At 36.2% G+C, this 11,035-nt stretch overlaps 1 protein-coding gene across 1 annotated transcript in view; it reads left to right on the forward strand.

Annotated features, from left to right (window-relative positions):
- VPS13B (vacuolar protein sorting 13 homolog B) overlaps positions 1 to 11,035 on the forward strand; it is a 431,388-nt gene that overhangs the window by 348,116 nt on the left and 72,237 nt on the right. The window contains exons 37-39 of the mRNA XM_005423449.3: positions 406 to 605; positions 3,173 to 3,380; positions 3,729 to 3,913. Of these exons, the coding sequence (XP_005423506.1) occupies positions 406 to 605; positions 3,173 to 3,380; positions 3,729 to 3,913 (593 nt within the window). The remainder of the gene's footprint in view (positions 1 to 405; positions 606 to 3,172; positions 3,381 to 3,728; positions 3,914 to 11,035) is intronic.

The raw sequence follows: 11,035 nt of genomic DNA on the forward strand, positions 1-11,035 counted from the left end.
TCATAGTTTAATGAAAAATGTCTCTTCTCATAAACCTTAAAACACTCAGAAGGCAAAAAGTCATGTTTTGGCAAATGGTTCTTTGTAAGGAATGTGGATGAGACATACCTGCTCTGTTACAGCAACATGGTATAAAGCATGGTTGACAGTGTGGGAAGAGAAAGCTAAGTGAAAAAAAACAGGAAATTTTAAAAAAATTCCATATCTCGTTGCCCAGCTCTGAAGTCCTTCCTTGGAGACCAGAGTGATTGTCCACACAAGTATTTCCATGAAAGTCAGTGGGACTACTTGTGTGAGTAATGGCTTGGGATCTCCAGGCTCATGGTAAAGTGAATTCAGGAAATAAGCACAAAAATGTTGGGAGAATAACTGCCAGTGGGATTAAATTTCTCTTTCTCCTTTTAGGAATCCATGGATCATCTTTAGTCCTTGACATAAAAGATTTCTTACTTAAAACAAGTCTCAAAGAAAGAGCAAAATCTCTGATTGGCCCTTTTTGCTGCTCTGTTAACGTGGAAGCCAAGTGGTGTAAGCACAGTGGTGATCCTGGCCCAGAGCAATCTGTTCCAAAAATCTACATTGATTTGAGAGGAGGACTGCTGCAGGTCTGTATAAGATGCTTATGGTTGTGCTGTTGAGCTGGACTGGTTTTGAATGATTAAGTTTTCAAAAATAAATTTCATTAAAGCCTTCGCATCCTACAACCGGTTGCTAGGTTGGGGATTTTTGCATGTTTGATTTGGGTAGTTTTTGTCTCACCTTATAAAATAAGTATCTACTCTTTCATGTAAACTATTGATTGAAAAATTGTGTACTGTGTTTTGGATTTTTTTTTTTTTTTAAATACTCCTCAAACCCTGTATTTTAGCTGTATGTGTGTGTTCCTTAAAACTACTGGATCAAATTACTAACACTTAATATCTAGGGTCATGTTCTGATGGGTGTGTGTTTGTCTGTCCATGATCTACGTGTCTGTAATGCCTAGAGGAAGCCCTAAGAAGTACATATCCTTTCTTTTTAAACTTACACGAATTTCTCAGGGGAGTAATTGCAAACTGTTGTTTGTAACAATTAATACTCAGTTTTCCGTGCTATCCTCTCCTTTTTGGAAGTGCCCACAACTTGAAATCAGTCCAGGAAGCTTGGGAGTTCTTGAAATGAAAAATAGATTCTGTGAGGCTTAAACAAGTGGGCTTTAAGATATGTCTTGTTTTAATTATTTTTATTATAGTATCTATACACACCAAATGTTTTAAAATAAATACATAAATCAAGTATATAAAACACTAAAAGGAAATTTTGACGTTTAATTGTGTCAGTAAGTTTTTTCCCAGAACTGGCATTAGAAGTTCTTAGAACAACAGCACTGGAAATAGGGTTAATCAGATAATACAAATTTAGAAAAAAATGTATCTTAATGAATAAATAAGGTCAGTTTGTTTCTTTGCTCCTTTTTTTATTTGTTTTTCACAGGTACTTGGCTGACTACCTATATGTGTTGGAAATAAAAAGCTTATTTTTTTTCCAAAATTTTGGGGTTCGACAAGTACCAAAGAAGAATCTATAAATCTCAGAAAGCCACTTATTATTAGAGTATAATTAGGGACAATTAGCTTTTGCAGAAGATCATTAAGTGTTTGGTCTGGCAGAATAGATTTGAAAATGCTGAGAAAATCATTAGCAGTTCTGTTTCAAATTAATTTATTTATGGCTAATGATTTTACCAGCTCTAAAGACGACCTCACCTATCACTGTCACTTTGTATTGCATCAGAATCTTTAGAACTTATGTAAAATCAGTGCCTCATCTCTGAATATTGTAGTAGGACTTCCATGCCCTGGAGTTCCCTGCTGCTTACAAATGAATAAAAGTGTGAGATGGAGAAAAATGTTCATCCCTCCTCTGTCAGTGGGGAACTTGCGCCTCTGGGATTGGCTTAAGGTGACAGAGAGCTCCTTTGAGGTGGTGCTAGATTAGGTGTGGGACCCCGAGACCAGAGGTACTCCAGAAACCACTGCAGAGATGCACTAAATTCAGGGGTTACCTGCCTAGGCTGGGAATCTTCAGCTCAGGACTGGCTATGGCTGTGTTTCAAGAGGATCTTGGTTTATTCTGTGGGCTTACTTCTATATGCAGGGCAAGAAAAAATCTGCCTTCTTGCAACTGCATTCCCTTTATAGGCATCTTTTGATTTTTTTTCATATTTGAACATTGATATTCCTCCATTGAAAAATTTGCACTACTCTTTATGTGCATACTTGACTTGTTTGCTTCACTCACACCCTTACCATAACTTTTAAGTTACAGTCTGGGCATTTTGATTTCATCCCACACTGGTTCCATGTCTAATTTCTGTATTGCTAGTTGCTTCTTTGTCTTCTCTGGTGCTTCAAGGCCTGCTTCTGCGCATGAAGTCTAAAGTAATTGTTCCCATTAATGTAATTCTGTCAAACAGGAGCTTGATTTGAAAAAATCAGCAATGCTTGTCCAACCTGGCAGAAAGGAATGCCTTCTTGCCTTTTATTTTACTACAAAATGTGCCCAATTTTATTAGATATTTTTCTGTATTTCTGTTTTAAACTTCAGAAGACTTTGAACTTTTAAACCTCACTTGGAGGACTTACAGAACACCCAATTCATATGCTTAAATTTTGTGCTTAAGATGATCTTTCATATGTCTTCTGTGTCACATTCTTAGCTGTGTCACTTAGTTTTAAATGTATTCCAGAATTCCAGTTCTGGAGCAACCTCTTTGAAGAGTTTAAACTTTGTATCTTTCTTTAAGGGTTTTTTGTCATGTCTTAAACTGAGAAACCTGTGACCAGTGCTAGCATTATGTACAGTTCTTGAATATAACATTTAAGATCTGTGGTCTTCCAGGCAACCTCACTGTGAATTGTTAAATGGTAGGAATTAATGTTTTCCTTCACATAATGAAAAGAACACATTTGACAAATAGTTTTATAAGGATATTTTCTTGCTTCTGTCCTTTATTTTAAAATTAAGAATGCTTGCAAGCAATTAAGGTGTAAGTAGAGCAGACTCAAAGACATATAAAGTTCCTGTTGTTTTTGGGGAGGTGTTTTTCCCTTAAAAAATGGCTGAATATTTGTATGTAATTTTTTCATCTTTTCTCTCTCTCTCTTTTCCTCTCCTTTTTTTCTTTTTAAAGGTTTTCTGGGGTCAAGAGCATTTGAACTGTTTAGTTCTTCTCCAGGAGCTCCTGTGGCAGTACCTCGCTAAAAAGGGCAGTGTAGAGACATTGATACCTGAACGTCCACACCCAACGTGTTTTTCTGCAGAAAGGAGTCCAGCCTCAAAACCTGAGCATTCCTCAGATGATCTGAGAACAGGACTCTTCCAGTATATACAAGATGCAGGTAAGAAGGATATAATTTTGGCTCTCATTTTTTCTTCCTTTTTTCGTAGATTATAAAGTAAAAATGGTAATAACCTATTAGACATTACCTGCCTCTTACAATAAATAACTTTATATTTTTTGGAAAAGTAGTTGAAAAGACATCTGCTAGAATTTTAAAAAATACTTTAAAAGACTTTTTTGATTTCTTTCCATTAAGCTGTAATATTTTAAAAGTCAGGGAAATTGCTTTTTTATTTTCTCTCCTTTTGATCCCAAGGGATTACTTTTTAATCACTTTGGTTTCATAAACCAGCATGTTTCTTTCTAGAAATTGCATAACAGATTGTAGCTTTCTTTCATTTGACAGAAGCACAAAAGCTGCCCAATGCCTATGAAGTTGTGTTTTACAATGAAACTGAGGATAGTCCAGGAATGATGCTGTGGAGATATCCAGAACCCAGAGTGCTCACTCTTGTAAAAATTAACCCTGTTCCTTTTAATACCACTGAAGACCCAGATATTAGCACTGCTGACCTTGGAGATGTTCTTCAGGTGAGTAATGAGTTTTCTACTTTCAGTAACAAATGAAAATGTTACTGCTATAAAGTGAAAGTTTTCAAACTCAGATTTATTAAAAAGGAGCACAAAACAAATGTCAGGAGCTCTATAAAACCAATATGAGGCACATTGCACAGGTTGAGCATATCTTTAGTCTCAAAACTACTTGTATAAACATTTTACCCACTTACCTCTGCAGTTTTTATGTTGCATAATAAGCTATAGCCAAGTTTATCAGGTTTAGTTTGTGAGCATACAGTTTTTATTCTTTCTTTTTATGGTTTCATCCATCACTCTTTGCATAAAGACTTCATTTAGTTTGAAACCGAAACATATGAGGAATGACCTGGTCTGAAATTTCCAAGTTCTAGTGGAATCATTGAAGTAAAAGCTTCAGTCTGGCTGTTCTCTCCTATTTCTGTGATGGCAGATGGCTGCACTGCTCCTAGTAAGATCCACAGGGTAGGGGGAAAGGGTCTGTTTTCTCTCATTTTACCTTGAGAGGGTTGAAGTGGATGGTGTGGTTTGACTGTGTGAGAGCATGGAACTTCTCTTTGAAGGAAGGCTGAGTGCTGCAGTCTTCATGCCCCAAAAACAGACCATACCTCAAAATTACACTGATCCTTAATGTGCTGGAATTTTTGCTTTCTAATGTATGCAGCTGGGTCATTACAATTTCTCCTGTCTAGTGTAATTCTTTTTAAATTCACTTATTCCTTGCATACATATTTTGATTTTAGGTCAATTTTATTTCTGGTAATCTCTGTTTCCCTTTTGTATTACAAATTAGACCTGTCATTTTTTTTTAATTTCAATCTGGTTGTTAATCAGAATAGTGTTGTGAGTCAAGGGAAATAAATATTTCCCAGTTCTTCCTATTTGTCCAAAACTGTTGAGTTATATTTCATTATTGCTGTGATGTTAAAAATTGCTTTTAAAATTGAATTATTCACCAATATGCTTTGAGTTATGAATAAGTAGGATAATCTTCCTCAGATAAATGGTATAATGTTATTACCGTGCACATACTGTTGGTGAGATCATGTAAGTGTCCTGCCAATTTCTTTGCTCTCAAGACAGCCAAATGTCAGCTCCTTTCAGTTACATGAAAATTAAAATTAAATGGAAAAAATCAGCTCCACTTGGCATGAGGTTTGAATCAAAGATCAAAATTGTGTTATTGTAGGCTGTCTTGATGACCTATTAGGTTGCTATGAAAGCCAGGATTTCGCCTCCTTTCAGGCTGGTATTTTTGGAGCACGGCACACCAAGGTTTTCATTTTAATTACATTACACTCCCATTATAGATAGCAGACATCATGAAAACCATTATGTATGTGCTTGTGGAACGATATGACCCTGTCCAAGGGGAATTCCAGCTCTTCTTCAAGTGGGCATACACAGCTGGACTTTCAGTAGCATGCAGGTTCTGCTTTGTGCTTCCATACAATGGTGAAGAGAAGAGAAGAGAAGAGAAGAGAAGAGAAGAGAAGAAAAGAGAAGAGAAGAGAAGATCCAGATCGCTATTGTTGCCTCAGAGAGCGAGAAGCACCCAGCTACCAGGGGTCAGGTTCTGTCTGATGTTCATGAAATTCTTCAGATTTCTACCACCAGAGAAAATATAAATATATCAGCCAAATTAGAGGACATCTAGTAAAAAATTCTGCTTTGGGCACATGATGTGCAGAAATGCCTACAAGAAGATCCACGCTTTGGTTGTAGGCCATTAATTGTGGTAGTAATTGTTGCCTGGCTGAAGGTGGTGATTTATTACATTTTCCAGAAATGGCCATACAGCTGATGAACAGCCATTTTAAACATGGGCAGTGTGCATTTTTTTTATTAATCTTAACAGAGTTATGTGAGTGGAATAAGTAATGCAGAGAAAAATTTTAATTTCTTTAGGTAAATTGCACTTACTAAATACTCATATCAAACTTCAGATTCTAATTTAAGTTAATCATGAGACCTTTTATCAGCTCCACTTTTTCCCTGTGTGGATACATGTTAATTAATATACTGGGGATTTAGTGCATATGGAAAATTCATTAAATACAAAGAGAAAAAAGATAAAACAGTATTTATTTTATTCCATTCTTGAAATGAAACATTAGAGAAACATCTGCAAGCCAAAGACTTTAGCTTTTTTGGAAAAAAGGATCTAAATTTAAAAACAATAATGATACTAAGCTATATTAAAATATACTTTAAAAACTTTCCCAGGATTGTGGATATGTTCAAATGCAAGGAGGACCCATAATGTCCCCAGCTGTGTTACCAGTCTCCCTTAATCCTCTACTTCACAAAGATACAGTCAAAGGTGCCCTTCTGTAGTTTGTCTTGAATTTTTGCGGGTTTTCTTTCTTGAAGTTTTCCAGTTGCATGTTCTTTCTTTCTGAGTAAGTTGCTATGACATTTCATCTAGCTTTCTGTCTTTGTTAAACTTCTAGCATAATGTTTTAATCATGGCAGGTTTTAGAACTCTGTGTTTTTATAGCTATTATTCAAATTTCTGGAACTTGCAAAAGCTTCACCATAAAGAGAATTTTTCTAAATATTGAAGGTGCGTGTTATCTGGTACAGCCAAAGGGTACAGAACAGCTTCAGATCATAAGACTTGATATGAACTATATTGTTTCTGTTGAACCTTGCCTTGCTCCTATTTCTGAATTGCCCCAAGAGCTGTTTTCTTGTGCTTTACCTTGTGTTTTTGCAAAGGGAAGCAGTTTCAGTGGTCAAGTTTGTAATACTTTGTTTTTACAGTCCAAACATTGTTGCTTTTATTTGGCGGGGGAAGAGGGGGGGAACAGGAAGAACTGATGCCTCTGCCATGGCATACCACATGGCATTTCTTTGGCAGTTTGAAATAGAGCTTGGATCTAATAGTTTGAAGGAAGTGAGAATCCTAGATCTGATTGCAAGAAATTGCAGCAGGATTATATTTCTTTGAGGAGGTGGAAAGTGTCTCAATTTGTTGTTTTCCCTGATTAACAGACATGGCAAACTCTATATATCTTTAAGCCCTTTTTGTCCCATTTTCACATGTGTAAATGTCCTTTGGCTCTGTGTGATTTACCATTCTTTCAGATAACTAGTTTGTGAGGAAACACCTTTCAAAGGTAAATAATGGTATTGATGTGAGAATCATATGCCCACCTCAGGACTATAGGGAAGTCCAAACTTGGAAAATTTTCACAAAATTTTTTCAAAAGGTAAAAAGCAAGATAAAGTAGCAATTCCATTATTTTTAAAATATTGGTGATTGATATATAGATAAGTTAAAAAAGGGGATGCTCTCTGAGGCTTTTTCTGTTATAACAGATGAAACTTAAATAATTCAAGTAGACTGCTGGTAAGAGGAAGTCTTGTGGTTAAAGATGAGCAGCTTCAAAAGCCTATCTTATTCTGTGCTTAAAGAAAGACATGTATGTATGTCTTTTGTTCATGAACCAGAGAGAAATAACCTACTGATCTTGCTCCAAAAATTCAGTTACTGTTACATTTAGGTCACAGATAATTTCTGTAACAAAAATTGTGCAGGTGTTTATAAATTTGTCTCAGTGAGTATTCACATGTGAAGAAGACTTAAGGCATGCCACAGTTTCCCAGTTTAACATTAAACTATATTCTGCAAGGCAACCAGCTCATCATTACAGGGCAAAGGTCTTCTAATTGCTCTGCGATCGTCTTGTGGTGTGGCACCACTTGAAGTTGGAATCTGTGGGCAGTGATGATTCTCATTCGTATGAAACCTGACCATGAAATGTGTTTCACCCAGAACTCTGAAGCATGGTAATAGCCTTCAAGCAGATTTTGGTTTAGAATGTATGTTGAAATGTCTCCTGCAGAGATATCAGAATTGTAGAAGATACATGAGCGTCTTTAGGAACAAGAATGGGCTGGACAGTCTCAATTTCAGAGTAAGGGTTTCATAGTGTCTCTCTTCATCTCCTAAATGATGAGAGCATTGGCTTGATATGGCTACTAAGACAGTTGGAAGAGAATTTTTGACAATTTCCTCCATTCTGATTGTTCTGGTTGCCTTGGAAGTACGGCATTGGGATAAAAGGAGTAAGAGTAATTTCTGATTTCAGACAATAGTTTATTATTATGCAGATAATTCCACCGTCCCAGAATGTAAAGAGTAATTGAAGAATATATTCTACATCATAACAAAGACCTGTATTTCAGAGCTGTTGTGTGATGCTAAATTTAACTGTGCTTTTACAGTTCCTTGGATCTGTCAGGTCCATATCTAAGAAAGGACAAGTCATCTTCATTTCTGTGATATTTTTAAAATTCAAAAGATGGAAAGCAGGAAAAAAAAGGAGAGAAAAATCTGTTACTGATTCAGTAGTGACTTTCACATTGTGCAGATACAATATGAAGCTAGCTACATTTAGATATTTAACCTCAAAGAAAGTTGTGTTGAATATTTGTGCTGCGGGGCTTAAAAGTGTAATTGCACTGTATGTCTAGTTTCTCCAAAGTCTTCTTTTGTCTTCCTGCAGTCTTAAGAATCTCAGATTTATGTTTATCTTTGCCTGTGATGTTGTTATACTTTTCTGATGTAATCTGGCTTTTATTTTTATATCATTTATCTTTACCAAGAACAAGGTTGACAGGTTTAGGTTGGCAGGGGCAAGACTAAAGATTGGGTGGAGCTCAACAAGATAGGAAAACAGTTCATACGCCATCGGGGAAATACTCTGCTTTTCTGTACAGGCAGGTGAACAGGACACACAAATTATCTCCTGTACATATGGAGGCCTGTTTTTATCTAGTGAACCCTTTACAGAGATTCTCATTTATTGTCATTCCATTGTTATTGTCCAGAGTTATCTTTCCATTGAGGGACGTTGCTGGCACTGCCCCATATCTCAAATAAAAGCTATGTATTGTCACAAGAGCATTTACCCAAGTGGCATGAATTTAAAAGCAGGAGAAAACCAGATTTATCTAATCAAAGTAATCATACACTGTGTAGTGTTCCAAATTCTGAGTTATCTGATTTAGTTAAGATGCATCACTAACACAGACTTAAAATTCTTTCTCCTGGATTGTCATCCAGTGGGAGATGCAAGCTGTTAAACAAAAGAAAGATAAACTACAGCATTTGCTCATTTCTCCATATGAAGTTAAAATAAAATATCTGCTGAACTATAGCCCTGACAGGTTCTTGTATTTGAGGATGTTTCCTTTGTGTACCTGCCAGGACTCCTATTGCACGCACGTGTAGTCAGCATTATAACAGCTGATGAAACCATGAATGCGTGCTGAGGTCTCCTTTTTTGGCCTTTCTTCTTTATGTAGTGTCCTAAGATACAGAGCACAGGTTAGAAAAGTGGTGATTAAGTTAACCAAATCTCAAAGTCTACTGAAGAATATTTTAGGGCAGTGAGTATAGTTCTGAGGTTGTAAGGGCTAAACTAGGATTTAATAAGGAAAGACTACATAAATAAAACCACTGTGGTAAAATTCACACAGAGCATTTCCAAAGGTGGTGAAATCTTTTTTAGGAGAACATAAACTATTTCCAACTTCAAAGGGCAAGGATTCAAAAAATTGTCTGTTACATTGCCTTACATGCATGTGCTATTTAAATAAAGCATTTGCAAACTTGCTAGTCTGGAATCTGATTTTTTCAACACTGTCATCCAATAAATAGTCATATTCTAACACCTTGTGGCTGTTTAAACAGTGGCTTAAGGAAGCATGAGCTTAAGAATGACTGACATTAGACCTACTGTAAGTCATTATTCCAGGAAGGATTTGACATGACAGTCAACAGGAAAAGAATTATGATCAATGTCAAAGGCATTAATTTTTCCTTTTAACAGAGAATACCTCATTTTTGGCTGACTCTGCTTCCCTGTTACTTTTCATTCCCTGTTGGGGCTAAAATATTCAGCTGGGCATTTGAGAGTCTGGGAAAAGTGCTTTCTGGGAAACCACAAATTTTTGATTTATTTCTTATATTCCCAAAGCAACAAGTATTTTGGAAATCCAGATGATTTGTGTGTGACAGGTTAGTGATTTAAATTCACAGTGTTACAAGATAGTAAGCTGTAAAGTTCAACCATGCTTCTTGATAAACCTGTTGGCTTGCAAGTTACTGAATCTACTGCGACACATTTCAGTACTGTCTTCAAATAATGGCACTTTTTAGATGGATGAAGAAATCATTTGTCTGGCTGTTGTGAATTGCTCAGAAGGCAAATTTGGTGTTTGGTCTGCTTTTTAAAGCTTACATTTCTTGTTAATTCAACTTTGGATGTTATTCAAAATTACTGTATTAGTCATGCTACTACTATATAAAGATTCTATACTGTGTTTTTATTATTTCTCTACTTTGTGAAGTTGCAAGAAACTTGAAAAGAAGAAATTATTATTAAACATACCTGATCATAAACTAGAAGTGTAACAAATGCCATTTATTGTAATTCAGGGAACCTCTTTCTCAGCAGTAGATGCGGTGTTTCTGTTTGTACAAAAATGGAGGCAGGTCATCACATAAACAGCTGGTCTGTGTAAGAGGCTGGTAGGTTTGTTGTAGCTTGAGCCACTTACACTTCAGATGATCTGCAGGCGAGCAAATTTTCTGATCTGAGTTTTGCACATTTTCCAAAGTTCAGACTCTGTCTATTAATTATAAGTATTGTCTTCATTTTCTTGTAAGGAAGGAAATAGGGACTAAAGAAGTTGGAGTCTTGAGCAGATGTTGAAACAGAGCCTGTTCTCTTAGGGAATTCCAGCTTTAAATATTATTTATGAACTTCCTTGCCTGAGAATAGGATTATCTCAGACTTTACTATTTTGTTACTGGTTTGTGTGTGTATAATCTTAATTATTTTGCTGTGTGATCTTAGTGTTCCCTGCATCAAGATGAGACTGTATCGTTTGTCCTAGAGTTTCCCTGTGCAGTCTGCAGGGAGTTAAGCGTAACTTGTTGGGAATGTTAATGGAAGTTGTGCATAATTTGCCTGTGCATCACAGTGAAATTTACCCTTAGGGGTTACTGAGCCAATGAAAACTCTACCGGGTGCCAGAGGACTGACGAAACCATCAGATTATCTTAATGACAGATTTACACTCTGCCTGTTTTCTGTACTCTTC

Source organism: Geospiza fortis, unplaced genomic scaffold (genome assembly GCF_000277835.1).
Source record: "Geospiza fortis unplaced genomic scaffold, GeoFor_1.0 scaffold200, whole genome shotgun sequence".
Taxonomy (NCBI): domain Eukaryota; kingdom Metazoa; phylum Chordata; class Aves; order Passeriformes; family Thraupidae; genus Geospiza; species Geospiza fortis.